Raw genomic sequence first — 14,805 nt, forward strand, 5'->3', positions numbered from 1 at the left:
GTCATGCACTTTATTCTGACCAAAATAACTTATTTTTATCTCAACTCTGGTAGTAATAGCTACCAAGAGTTAGGCATTCTCCACGTGCCAGGCAAGGAGTGCTTGTTCAGGTCTTGTCTTTTTTAATCCTCACAGCAATCCTACAAGGTGGCTGTTACCTCGTTTTTAGGAAGAAGAAAACAGAGATTTAAGTAACTTAGTCACAGAGCTAGCACGCGGTGAAGCTGGAATTCAAACCCACGTCCACCTGACTCCAGGGTTATGGAGAATTGTATGGTTCTGGCTTACTCGCCACAGTCATCTCTGTCAAAAGGCTAAACCGACCCCCCTACCCCCCCAAAAAAAGGGGGGTGGGTGGGAATTGAAAGTAGTGAGGGTACTGTCGTTTTCTGTTTTCTTCCTTTTAAACAGCCTGCAGGACTTCCCTGGTGGCGGATTGGTTAAGAATCTGCCTGTCAATGCAGGGGACAGGGGTTCGATCCCTGGTCCGGGAAGATCCCACATGCCTCGGAGCAACTAAGCCCATGCGCCACAACTACTGAGCCTGCGAGCCACAACTGCTGAGCTCATGTGCCGCAACTACTGAGGCCCACGTGCCTAGAACCCGTGCTCCGCAACAAGAGAAGCCACTGCAATGAGAAGCCCGTGCACCGCAATGAAGAGTAGCCCCCGCTCGCCGCAACTAGACATAGCCCACGCACAGCAATGAAGATCCAACGCAGCAAAAAAATAAATAAATAAAATTTAAAAATAAAAAATAAATTCAAAACAGCCTACAAAAGAAAGCCAAGTTGAACATTGGGGATCTTCTTAAGCAAAAATTTAAAACCCTTACAACATGATTTTAATTACACAAATAATACATGCTCATAGCTCCACTGAAGGAAAGGCAGAAAAGAGCAAAAAGGGAAAAATTAAAAAGGAAAGTTAAAGTTACCCATAATCCCACTAATCAGGGATCATCATTGTTAATGTTTTAGTGATATTCTTCCGTAAACAAAATCGGATCATGCCGTTAACATTATTTTGTAGTTTACTTTTTTCCTCACATAATGGACACCTTCCAATGTTACTAACAGTGGATCTCCTCATTATCTCATTGGCTACCAGGTAACAATAATCATATTGAATATCTCATGGTGGATCACATTCACCCTCTGCTCCCATCTCATTCAGAATCTCTTTTCTCACCTGTAACAGGGACAATTTAAAGGGTTGTTTAGCAGAATAAATAAGGTAATGTTCATAAAGCTGTTAGCACAATGTGTGAGTAAAATGCTCAGCCTAATACAACTAGCCATTATTATTCACTCATTTAAGAAATAATAATTTCTGGGAATTCCCTGGTGATCCAGCGGTTAAGACTCCGTGCTTTCCTTGCCGAGGGCCCGGGGTTCAATCCCTAGTCAGGGAACTGAGATCCCACAAGCCGCGCAGCGTGGCTTAAATAAATAAACTTTTTCTTTTTTAAAGAAATACTTTCTACCATGTATTAAGTGCTTACTTTGTGCCAGACGTTGTGCTGAGGGTTCATTGAATCCTGACACCAAACTGATGAGGTGGGTACTCTCATCATTCCCATTTCACAGATGAGGAAAGTGAGTGACCAAGAGGCTAAATATCTTATCCAAAAGCTCCAGAGCCGGGAAGTGGTGGATATCCAAACCCAGGCAGCCGGAATCCAGGGCTCTCACACTTTCCCACCACATCACCCTCTGCCTTGGAGACATAAAAATATTTTCCTGGCCTATCCTCTGAGCCCGGCACTGTGCTAGGCCCTGGGGCTTCTACGCCAGTCCCTGTGCATGTTTCCAAGGTAGGCATGAAGCAGGATAGTAGCCAATTCTAATAAATCCTTATTAGAACGACAGAAACCCTGGCTGAGGTTCTCTCACCAGCTTATCTGGCGACGTCCTTGTAGCTGTCTTAATTCTGTTGAGCCACAGGGGGCAGAGGGTAGGGGTAAAGAAAAGCCTTACTGCCCTGGTTGAGCGTGAACAATCTTGATAATCTTGGGTTGTAATGATCTACCCTCACATGGCTGCCCCTCACCAGTGAGGCCCTGTGCTCCTTGGGAGCAGGGACGGGACTTCACTCCTCCCCAGATCTCTTTGATCTAGCCCTGTACCTGTGGCTCCACGTAGGTATCAAATAAATGGTGAATAAATTAATGAGCAAATGGATGAATGTGTGGGTAAATGGCTTAATGAATGTGATAGGGAAGTAATGAATGAGCAGAGAAGGAGCCAGTGAGCAAGTGAATGAATGAGTGCATGAATGAATGAATTCATCAGGGGGCTTTGGTCTGATGAACACTGTGAGGGCTGCTCTGAGAAGCCCTCTATGACCATCTATGTGCACTCGGTCACAATGGCGTCTGCCCCTGCCATGCCCATGAGAAGTGTCTTCCTTTCTCCCCCCCAGATTTATTGAGATATAACTGACCTATAATATTCTGTAAGTTTAAGGTGTGCAACGTGTTGATTTGATACACTTACATACTGCCTCATGATTACCACGGCATTAGTGATCACTTCCAGCACCTCACATAATTACCATTTCTTTTGTGTGTGTGTGTGTGTGTGTGTGTGTGTGTGTGTGGTGAGGACATTTAAGATCTTCCTTTCTTATGACTGTTCCCCCCACGTCCTTACTCTTGGAGCCTATAATGGGTGGTCTTTCAGTTGCTATTGCCTCAACAAATTTCACCCCGCTTACTGCTGCTACCCTGGCTTCTGCAGACAGCCCAGGTGTAGCCATCCTCCCTGAGTCTGAAGGCCAGAGGGCTCCAACACTGACCTCAGGGGATCTGGAATTAAACCTTAAACAGCACCCAGCAAGTCTAGAGATCAAGCCAGATGCCACTGTTGATCATGAGGATGAGTAAATGCTGGTATTTCATAATTTCATCACCATATGTTAGGGAACACCCGTAAACTGGGAGAGAACAGGGGACCTGCCTGAGTCGGGCAAGTCTTTCTTTTTTTTTTTTTTTTTTTGGCTCCACCGCGGGCATGCGGGAACTTAGTTCCCCCACCAGGGATCATCGAACTCGTGTCCCCTGCAGTGGAAGCACGGTGTCTTAACCACTGGACCGCCAGAGAAGTCCCATCTCTTCTATCTTTCTATCTGGCGTCTGGTACAAAGTAGGCGCTCAACACATATGAATTGAATGAGTCAATCCATTCAATGAATCCATTCAACCAATCACTGAGAGTCTCCCGCACAGCGGAGCCGGGATTGGAAGCCTCTCATTCCCAGAGGCCGCGCCGAGGGACCCTCAGTCTGACGAGAGGGGTGGTGCCGGCGACACTGGGTTGCCTACCCCAGGCGGGAGGCGGAGTTCGGGCACCACCAGGCAGGGCGAGGCGGGGACAAGGTGGGCAGGGCGGGGTGGGCGGGGCCGGAATGAGTGGGGCGGGGCAATAGCTAAAAACCCGCAGGCGCGCTAGTCCGCAGAATCCCGGCTGCCCTAGCCGGCTTTTAAAGAAGACTCTCAACGGAGTTAAAAGGGGAGAAAGAGCACAGCTTCAGTTAGCATGGCGCATTGCACGTGTTTACATCAAACACGGAAAGCTTACAGTCTGCGTCATTGGGAGTTAATGGCAAAAGTCTGACTCTGGTGAGGCCTGTCCTTAGGGCTGTCCTGGAGCAATGCCTCCGCTCTCTTTAGGAATAATAGGTGGCTGTAATTGAGCGCTATGCGCCAGACACTGTTCTAAACACAAGAAACGAATTAACTCATTTAGTCCTCGTAACAACTCTGTGAGTCATCTACTTAAGATCATCCCCATTTCACAGATAAGGAGCTAAGGTCCAGCAACGTGAAGAGGCACTTGGGTTCAGGTCTCACTACAACTCCAGCTCTTCTAAAAAGGGCTAGAAGACTGGGGTGAAATTTGTTTGTTTGGTACGCAGGCCTCTCACTGTTGTGGCCTCTCCCGTTGCGGAGCACAGGCTCCGGACGCGCAGGCTCAGCGGCCATGGCTCACGGGCCCAGCCACTCCGCGCCATGTAGGATCTTCCTGGACCGGGGCACGAACCCGTGTAGCCTATATCGGCAGGCGGACTCTCAACCGCTGCGCCACCAGGGAAGCTCTGGGGTGAAGTTTTGCAAAGCCAAGTGGTTGGTTTGTAATGACGCTCAAACATGCGTGCGCCTCAAAATCTTTGGTGAGGGGAAGTGCTTGCTCTAAATTCAGAGCCCCAGACCCCGACCTAACGCTGTCTGATTTTGCAGGGCTGTGGTGGAACACAAAAATCTGCATTTTGAACAGGCTCCTCGGTGATTTTGAAGAAGCAAGTTAGCCGATTGCATTTACAGCAATGTTAAATCATGATGTTAAATCACCCCTACCATACGCCTAGACGACCTCTGCGGAGGGTAACAGGGGCAAAAAGTTTGGGGTAGGAGAGAGACTACTGATAATGTACCTATTAAAAGAACATCAACAAGCCTTTATTGCAGGCCCTACAAAAGTGCCCCTTCTCCCCAGCGGCACGAAGTCACCGGGTTCCAGGCATGACTCCCGGAGCCGCCTAGCGCTCCCGTGGCCCCCGAAAACGAGGCACTGCGATCCCACCCCATGCCGGAGGAGGCGCTATTCAGTTTCGTTCCGATAGGAATGGAGCATTGCTTTCTTTCTGCGCTTGCGCGGCAAGGAAGCCTCACTTCCGGCCTTGCGCGCCCAGGGCCTGAAACCTGCGGTCGCCAGGTAGGTGAGTGCAGGGGCTGCCTGCCTACCTGGAGGTGCCTCTGCGTGACCCCCAACCGTGCAGTCCGAGCCCTCCTCCCTCAGTTAGCCTCAAGGTCCCAGTGCCACCTTCGGCACAGATCCGTTTAGTCAAGCGTGTGCTCCCCACGCACGCTTTCCTCTGTGTAACACCCAGACCCCTCACATCCTTCGTTTTTCTTCAGTCGCCTTCTTCCGAGGCCACCTCCCTAGAGCCCTTGCGCAGGGATGGGAGAAGTGTCCCGGATGCAGAGAATGCCCCGGTACCCCATTGAGCGTCCCTTCTCTCTCTCCCTTGCCTTTCTTTTCAGACCGTCACCATGAAATTCAACCCCTTCGTGACCTCGGACCGCAGCAAAAACCGCAAACGTCACTTCAATGCCCCCTCCCACGTGCGCAGGAAGATCATGTCGTCTCCACTCTCCAAGGAGCTGCGGCAGAAATACAACGTTCGCTCCATGCCCATCCGCAAGGACGACGAGGTCCAGGTATGTGTCCTCCGGGCTCTAGTTACCCAGCTGCGTGGCGCTCGGGCGCCGCCTTTGCCTGAGAACGTCGAGTGTGCTTGGACGTGGAGGACTGGCAGGTAATGTGACCCTGCAGATGTGTTAGACCGGAGATGGGGCCCAGAGTCACCAGAGAGCGCCTGTCCAGCCTAATTTAGAGCATTCCAACTCAATTCTTTAATAATAATAATTTGAGAAATATACTGTACCAACCAAGCAAAACTCTTGTTTTCTTATTTTGTCTGCGGAGGCTGCTAGTTTGCCAGGCATTACCCAGGGTGGCTATTTGAACCAGACTTTGCAGGGGAATGTTTTGCAATAAGAGTAGGGTCTTGTTATCATTGAGTTTAGTGGAAGCTGGGCATTTGATGGTGCTGGACTTGGCAGGGAGAATGGAGAAGCAGCAGCAAGTCAGAGGCCTGAAATTGTGAGAGTACGGCCCATGTGAGAAAGTATAAGCCCTCTGTTCTTTGTGACTGGAGCTTAGGATTAGGATGTGTAGTAGAGAGGGGAAGTGAGGGTGAGTAAAATAGACAGGGGCTATGTTCATTCCTTGAGGGAATATTTATTGAGCACTTACCAGGCAGTGTTCCCTAGAACACTAACAGTGCACAGGACCTACAGGCCCCTCTTAAAACCTCAGCACTATTGACTTCTTGGGCTGGATAATTCTTTGTTGTGCTGAGCTCTCCTGTGCACTGTAGGATGTTTAGCAGCATCCCTGGTCTCTCCCCACTAGATGCCAGTAGCACCTCCTCACAGTTATGACAAGCAGAAATATTTCCAGGTGTTGCCCAGTGTCTCTGGGGAGCAAAATCCATCCCTGCCACCCTCCCCCAGTTGAGAACCATTGTTTTAGAGAATGAAGTAAGGGATTTGGTGGATCACCTAAGGCACTGGGACTCTGAAGCTTTGAGGAGGAAAAGACTGGAAGCAGGGGATAAGTTAGGCTGAGATTGTAAAGGAATAGCATAGAAAAAAATAATTCAGAAGTAGGGTTCAACCTCTTCTCTCCTGGATCCTTCCCATCAGGCATGTTCTAGAATGGGGGGCATTGCAAATGCCTCTAGGGTCTAGTTAGGCAAATTAAAGGAAGTGGGCTCTTTTACGGGAGATAGTCATATACCCTCAGCCCATTGCTGCGCTAGGGAAATGAAGACTCTTCAGTTACGTTCAGTTGTTGTCAGATTCTTCAGTTTTGCAAGAGACCTGGAAAATCTGGATTCTTTACTTTATAGAAACTGCTCTTGGCTGAGATCACCAATAACCTCTTATTTATTTATGTATGTATGTATGTATTTACTTATTGCTGCATTGGGTCTTTGTTGCTGCGTGGGGCTTTCTCTTTCTTGCGGTGCACGGGCTTCTCTTGTTGTGGGGCATGGGCTCTAGGCGCGTGGGCTTCAGTACTTGTGGCACGTGGGCTCACTAGTTGCGGCTCGCGGGGTGTAGAGTGCAGGCTCAGTAGTTGTGGCGCATGGGCTTAGTTGTTCCACAGCATGTGGGATCGTCCCGGACCAGGGCTTGAACCCGTGTCCCCTGAATTGGCGGCAGACTCTTAACCACTGTGCCACCAGGGAAGTCCCCACTGACCTCTTTGTGACTAAATTCAGTGGTCACATCTTGGTCTCACTGTCCTTGACTTTTGTTTTTGTTTTTTTTCTGGCTGCGTTGAGTCTTTGTTGCTGCGTGTGGGCTTTCTCTAGTTGCAGCAAGCGGGGGCTACTCTTCATTGTGGTGCACGGGCTTCTCATTGCCGTGGCTTCTCTTGTGGAGCACGGGCTCTCGGTGCGTGGGCTTCAGTAGTTGTAGCACGCGAGCTCAGTAGTTGTGGCTCACGGGCCCTAGAGTGCAGGCTCAGCAGTTGTGGCGCACGGGCTTAGTTGCTCTGCGGCGTGTGGGATCTTCCCGGACCAGGGCTCGAACCCATGTCCCCTGCATTGGCAGGCGGATTCTTAACCACTGCGCCACCAGGGAAGCCCTGTCCTTGACTTTTTCAGCAGCATTTGGCATAGGTTGCACCACCTTACTTCTTGAAACAGCTTCTCTTTTTAGCTTCTGTGACACTTCAGGCTCACAATTTACTTGCAACTTCCCAGACTCCTTTGCTGGCTATTTCTCCTCTGCCTGCTCCCTAAATGCTGGAGTTTGTCACAGGGCCTGCACCTGGTCTTCCACTGGCTGGCCTACATGGTCTACCTAGATGGTAATATTTATTCCTAAAGTTTTAAATGTCTGTTCTGTGCTAACACCTTCCTCTTTTACATCCCAGTCCAAACTACTTTTCTGACCACAGAGCTGTCGATCTAACTGCCTGCTGAACATCTGTATTTGGATATCTCACAGACATCTCAAGCTTCTTATGCATGAGATCCTGATATTCCCACTGCCTCTAAAATCTGATTCTCGTCCCATCTTTCACACCTCAGTAAGTGACACTTCTATCTCCCCACTTAGGTATATCATAAACCTTTAAATTATTATTAACTTTCCCTAACCCCTCTCTTCTAATCGATCACTAAGTCTTGTTGATTTTACCTCCAAAATACCTCTTGAATCTGACCACTTCTTTGTATTTCCATTTTAGTTCAAAGCATCTGTAGCTTCCACTGTTACTGTAGTCCATTCTCCACAGAGTGGCATTGTTTGCAAATCAGATCCTGCTTAAAACCTATCAGTGGTGCTTGATGTGCTGACGGTAAAATCGAAATCTCTGACAAGGCCCTGCGTGAGCCAGTCCAGGTCTAGTTCTCTGACCTCATCTCATCTTATTATCCCCCACATGCTCTGTACTTCAAACACATTGGTCTTTTCAGGTCCTTAAATGCACCTAAATCTTTTCTCTCTCTGCGTCTTTGTCCAGAATGCTCCCTCTGCCTGGAGTGCTCTTCTCCCCTTTACCTGGCTAACTCCTCCTTTTGCAGGTCTTATATTAATGTCAGTTCCTCAGAAAAGCCTTCCCAGATACTTTACTCAGTATTTTAGTATAGCATCCTTTATTCTTTTTTCATAGCAGTGAACACAATTTGAGATCATTTTTTAAAAAAACTGAGGCATAATTTACATACAGTGAAATGCACAGGTGAGTTTTGGCAGATGTAAAACCATGTAGCGTCACCCTAATATGACGTAGACCATTTTTTATCATCTCAGTATCTTCCCATGTGCCCTGTTCCAGTTAGGATTATATATTTGCATGTTTACCTCTCAGCTGCCTACTACCCATCAGACTAAGCTCCGTGAGGCCAGAGAACTCTTCTTTTTTGTTACCTGACCTCAGTGCAGAGCCTGGCACACAACAGGGGCACAATCAATATTTATTGAATGGATGAAAACTGTTGACGGGTTGGAATTGGAAGATGAGATAAAGAAAAGGAGGGCAGGGGCTTCCCAGGTGGTACAGTGGTTAAGAATCCACCTGCCAACACAGGGGACACGGGTTCGAGCCCTGGTCCGGGAAGATCCCACATGCCGTGGAGCAACTAAGCCCATGTACCACAACTACTGAGCCTGCGCTCTAGAGCCTGTGAGCCACAACTACTGAGCCCACGTGTCACAACTACTGAAGCCCATGCGCCTAGAGCCCGTGCTCTGAAACAAGAGAGGCCACTGCAATGGGAAGCCTGTGCACCGCAACGAAGAGTAGCTCCTGCTCGCCGCAACTAGAGAAAGATGGTGCGCAGCAATGAAGACCCAACACAGCCAAAAATAAATAAATTAAATAAATAATTTTTTTTTAAATGTGTAAAAAAAAAAAAAGGAGAAGGAGGGCAGGGGAGAAGGAGCTGCCGTTTTTTTAATGCCTGTGGGTTTATGAATGGTTTCCTTTTTAGATATGAAGAAAATGAAACTCAGGTAAAGTAATAAAGAATAATATAGAAAATGAGTGTCTGAGCCAGGAATCCAGGTCTCTTAACTCCAAAGGCCATACTGGGTAAGCACTTCTCTGAGCAGGAGAATAAAATCGTCCCAATTAGGTTTGTTAAAACTGCCTTTTCTCTCTTGGGATCTTCTAAGTCTCACCTCCCTCTCTCTCTGAGCAGTTGACTATGCCTCCTGCTTTACAGAGGAAATTCGAACTATCGTCCAGGATCTTGCACAACTCCCGGCTCCACACCCTCTGGCTTACCTGCAGTTGCACCCCTCCCATCTTCATTCTCTCCTGTTACAGTGAAAGAGAAATCTCTGCTTCTGTGTAAGCTATCCTGCTGCCACTGCATGTGACATCCACCACTCTCTTCTGCCCTCTTGAGATCCTTCTATCCATTATCCCCTTTCTCTACAGTTTCCTTTACCTCTTCCTCCATACTTGTTCCTTCTCATCAGCATTTAAACATATTCATGTTTCCCCCTCTTTAAAAATAGAAAATTATCCCTTAACTTCACATCCACGTTGAACATGTGTCCTCTCTCTCATCCTCCTCAGATCCAAGCTCCTTGGGTCAGTCTTTTTTCACCTTCGTCTTCTCACCTCCGGTGAACTCATTGCCTTATCGTAACGGCTTCCATCCCACTGCTCCACCGAAAGCACTGTAGCCATGACCACCAGTGACCAGCTTGTTGTCATCTGTTACTTTATCCTTCTAGCAGTTGACCATCCTAGGGCATTTGACCTTGTCTTGGCTACTCTAACACCACACTTCCTGGTTTGCCATTCTTCCTGGCCACTTCAGTCTCTTTCGTAAGCTCTTCCAAAATGTTGGCTTTTCTTAGATTTCTACATTCCCGTACCACCAGCTCCCTAAGTAAAATCAAGCTTTGAGTTGCCATCTCTTCGGATGACTCGCAGGTCTTTGTCACCAGCCCAGTTGGCCTTCCCGCTCTGTATGGAATTTTCATGTTCCATGCCTCCGGGAAAGGCACATCCATCCATCCAGTTGCCCAGCCAGACTCTGGATGTCATCCTCGCCTCTTCTCCCTCACTTTCCACAGTTGATTGAGTCTTATCCTGTCTCCCTCCTCGCTGGGTCTAGCGTTTGTCCACTGCTCTTTATCACGGGTGTCCCTTTGACTCCTTTTATTAACACCTTTCTTCAATCAGGATGATACTTAATAGGGGCTTTTTCACCTACTTTTCCCATGTGAGGGTCTCTGGTCACGTAGACTGTGGTGGATCTTCAGTGAGGCATGCATGGCTGTTGTCTTTTCAACCTGAAAATCACCGTGGTGAGTAAGCTGAACAATGTAGATAGACATTTTAGGAGTATTGAGATTCGCCAATTCTTTACATGTGGTATTTCCTCTGTGCTTATATGGCTACATTTTTAGGGAAACCATAATCTAGTTAGTTTTTGAATAGAATTGGAGCATGAGCTGATTTTTAGTTGCAGAAGTAGCCCACAAGATTTTAATTTAACGTTTTTTTTCTGACTATAAAATATTTGTATTAATTGTAGAAATCTTGAAATTTAGAAGAACATAAATTAAAAAATAGTCATCAGTAATTCTCCTTCCTTCCTAATGGCAACCATTATTGACATTTGGATATATCTTCATCTCATGTTACATGCCATATACATATATGAAGCATATACACATAAGATTCAGACTATATATATAGCCTTGTATTCTTCTTTTTTCTCTAAAGGTCATATCTTGAGCATTTTCCTTGGTCATAAATTGTTTTTTGAAAACATGGGGTTTTAGATGGTTGCCTGAGAATCTCAATATAATTTTTTTTTTAATTGAAGTATAGTTGATTTACAGCGTTGTGTTAGTTTCTGGTGTACAGCAAAGTGATTCAGTTACTAAGTATAATTTCTTTAACCATTCTCTGTTTAGATCTTGAGAGTGATTATATAGTTTTTTATTTTACTTTTTGTAAAAAATTGAGCTATAATTGATGTATAACACGTACTAGTTTTATTTATTTATTTATTTTTAATATTTATTTTTGGCTGCGCTGGATCTTCATAGCTGTGTGCGGGCTTTCTCTAGTTGCGGCGAGCGGGGGCTACTCTTCGTTGCAGTGCACGGGCTTCTCGTTGTGGTGGCTTCTCTTGTTGTGGAGCATGGGCTCTAGACGCATGGGCTTCAGTAGTTGTGGCACACGGGCCCTAGAGCGCAGGGAGTTCAGTAGTTGTGGCATGTGGGCTTAGTAGTTATGGTGCACAGGGTTAGTTCTCCACGGCATGTGGGATCTTCCTAGACCAGGGATCGAACCCATGTCCCCTGCATTGGCAGGTGGATTCTTAACCACTGGACCACCAGGGAAGTCCCTAACATGTATTAGTTTTAGATGTACAGCGATTATATTTTTTTACTCTCAGGACTAGTCATGTGATGACCATCTTGGTTCAAGGAATGTTTTGTTCAGGTAAGAGAAGAAAAAAATACAGGCAAAGAATTTCCACCTGATTTAGAATAATACAAAGCAGATTTATACCAAAAAAAAAAAAACCCAGCTGATTTTGATTGAATCAAAATTCAAAATTTGACTGAATACAAAAAGTTCTATTTTTAGCCTGTGTGTTCCTGATAATTAGTTTCCTCACTATGATGTTCAAGCATTAGAAATGGGGAGAATTCTCTTTTGTATTTTCTCTCAGGTGGTTCGAGGACACTACAAAGGTCAGCAAATTGGCAAGGTAGTCCAGGTGTACAGAAAGAAGTATGTCATCTACATCGAGCGGGTGCAGCGTGAGAAGGCTAATGGCACAACTGTCCACGTGGGCATTCACCCAAGCAAGGTATGGCCTGGGACTGCGCAGTGGTAGTGGGCGTATAGCATAGCATTCCTACTAGAGTTGTTGGCTGTTGGTACTTTCTGCACAGGCGGCCATGGTAAGGACTTCCTTGGGAGGAAGCTTGGTTGGTTCACTGGCTTAGTGATATCACGAGGGATCCAGTTCCTTTCCCTGTCTGTTTTGTCATCCTTGGTGAAGGCCCCGTCTGCAAGCTGGTAGCAAGAGTGTTCCAGGCATTCCAGGCATCACTTTCCCACTAGAGAGTGTCCAGAGGGAGAAGAGAGAACACCTCTTCCTTCAGTCCTCACACCCACCTGGTGGAATATGCTGTTCCTCCTTTAACCTCCCATTTTATACGTTATATTGTAGGGTCTCTCCTCCAGAGTTTCAGATCCTTAAGGGCAGAATGGTTGGGTCTCACTCATCTTTATGATCTCTGTATTGCCCAGCAGCTGGTGGGAATGCAGGTATTTTTAAAACAACGCATTTTGCCAGCCAAGGGCAAATTATACTGCCGACGTGGATAGACAAACCATCCATGTGGGTAGTATAATGTTTCACAAGCTAAATGACACTTTGTACCACTAAATTATCTAAATGGTCTTCTAGATCCTCAAGAGTTAGGAGCTGGGCATTGGGTAGCAGAAGAAGGAATCCAAGCTACTGTTGTCGAGGGAAGATATGCTGGTTATAAGTCCTTTCTCCTTAAAAAAAGTATATATATATTCAATATCTGTTTGTTCTCTCATGCTAACAGGTGGTTATCACCAGGCTAAAACTGGACAAAGATCGGAAAAAAATTCTTGAACGCAAAGCCAAATCTCGACAAGTTGGAAAAGAGAAAGGCAAATATAAGGAAGAACTTATTGAGAAAATGCAGGAATGAATATAACCTTTTGTGCAACCACGGTTTATCTGTAGATTCTTTTGCCTGGTGTGTATTTCTTTGAAACTTTTCCAGGTGTCTCTGGAACATTTCATTTTCTTCCTGTTTCGTTATTGATATGTGGCTCTGTATATCTACTTTTGCTGTTTCGATTAATAATTTTATGAATAAAAATTGGACACGTTTTCTTGTTCCAAAACATATTTATTGCCTTTTAGATAAAATCCATCTTACTTTCAGTTCCCCACTGCCAGTCTTTCACATGCTTAATCTACAGGGCAGCACAATATAGCAGCAGTGAGGTTAAGACAGCCCTGCTCCTGCCTGGACCCTCACGCCGACGGGGCAGACAGGACAGGGCTCTGGTCCCTGACGCAGAGGTTGTCCCACTCAGTGTAGGTCCGGCTGTGAACTGGCACACACAGAGGGCAGTGCTGCTCAGCACTCACCCTCAAGCCTGCCAGTCTGCTCTCTGGCCAGCTTCCTCTCCCTCACACCCCAACCAAACCCAAGGGCATGCAGCTCGCGGACCCAGCTGCCCTGCCCAAGTCTTGACCTTGCTAATGCTATTTCCATGTGACTGAAATGCCCTCCTCTTTCCCGGGGCTAACTCAGAAAACTGACAGTCTACAGGCAAGACTTGGTTTACAAATAGATTTTGCCTGCCCTTCTGTTGTTTTCATAATTTAATTTCCAACATTTAAAACTTATGAGATCACAGAGAAATCCAGATCTTGTGCTTCATCTAGCTGCATGAGGCCCTGATCCTGCGCAGCATCAGTTGTGTGGAGCCAGGGTACCCTGTTGTCTACCCCCAGTGGCATCTGAGTTTTAGACCCCAGGTCTAACTTCTAGTCATTCTTTACGATTAGCTTCAGAGCCACATCTAGAATCCTCCCTTGCCAACCCTGGGATAAATAATCTATTGATTAATGCATTAAACAGCCTTTTATGGCTCTCTAGTAACACAGGGTTTATCTGACACTCTGGTGTTTCTTAATAAATGTTGATTGAATGAGTTATTTCCCATTTTGACTGGTGAAGAAAATGAGTTGAGGTTAATTGTCCAAATCCCAGAGAGCCTAAGAGATAGAGCTGGGATTTGAACCCAGGCCTCGGTGCATCAAAGGACATTCACCTCCCACAGCCATCTGCCTCCTGCTCTTAAGTCAGCCCTTTACTGGAGTCTGACAAGAGCCTACACATTTATATGGAACAGAGAAGAATTTACGTGTCTGTAGCAGTAAAAGCATTAGTGCTTAGTGGGAAAAGCATTGTCACCAGTGGTCAAGCTCCAATCCCAGCTCTACCACTGGACAGTCAAAGGCCTTTGAGCAAACAGCTCATCTCTGAGCTTCCATTTTCTCAGAGTGAAAAGATGGTAATACCTTCATTGCCTTCGTGTCTCATGTTAAATGCAGAAATAAAATGCCATGATCAAATGGGCTATTTCTGAGCACACTTTGATAGTGGGAGTGTATAAATTCTAATATCGCTATTATTGTTCAATTAACTTCTATTTCAAATTCTGACATTCACTTTGCACTCAAAGAAGGAATGATTTTTCACAAAAGATTGCTAAGATCACAAACCACAGAACTCAATATGCATGCTCTGACTGTGGCATTGATTTAAGAGTAGGCGGAATGATACTGGCTCCGTAGCCAGACGGATCTCGATTCAAGTCCTGCTGTGGTCTTCAGACAGCCGTTTTGATGACCCTCTGTTTCTCTAGTCTATGTAAGAAGCTGGAAACGCTGATCTTCAAGGCTGAAAATTAAAGTAGCAGTCCACCAGATCCCCCTGATTTTAGGAGTCACGTGGGTGGTTGCTAAAATAGTCTCCACCTCTTGCCTGGAGATTCTGTGATACAGTACGTCTGAAGAGAGAACTCTTCAGGTCTCGTGTGCATCTGTATTTTTCACATGGCCCTTGTATGATGCTTATGACTAGGTAAATTTGGGAAATTGTGGATTAGGATGCATACATACACA

The 14,805-nt window shown here is 46.2% G+C and overlaps 1 protein-coding gene across 3 annotated transcripts; it reads left to right on the top strand.

Annotated features, from left to right (window-relative positions):
• Positions 1–4,666: 4,666 nt before the first annotated feature.
• On the top strand, positions 4,667–12,990 carry RPL26L1 (ribosomal protein L26 like 1). 3 transcript variants are annotated; one of them, XM_079917907.1, is made up of 4 exons: positions 4,667–4,715; positions 5,045–5,221; positions 11,788–11,928; positions 12,683–12,990. In XM_079917907.1, the coding sequence occupies exons 2-4, from the start codon at positions 5,054–5,056 to the stop codon at positions 12,809–12,811; spliced, it is 438 nt and encodes a 145-aa protein (XP_079774033.1). In that variant the 5' UTR covers positions 4,667–4,715; positions 5,045–5,053; the 3' UTR covers positions 12,812–12,990. The 3 variants fall into 3 exon arrangements, with proteins under 3 accessions (XP_079774033.1, XP_079774034.1, XP_079774035.1); XM_079917908.1 differs by having other exon boundaries at positions 4,686–4,719; XM_079917909.1 differs by having other exon boundaries at positions 4,711–4,798.
• The last annotated feature ends 1,815 nt before the right edge of the window (positions 12,991–14,805 follow it).

Source organism: Stenella coeruleoalba, assembly GCF_951394435.1.
Source record: "Stenella coeruleoalba genome assembly, chromosome: 3".
Taxonomy (NCBI): Eukaryota; Metazoa; Chordata; class Mammalia; order Artiodactyla; family Delphinidae; genus Stenella; species Stenella coeruleoalba.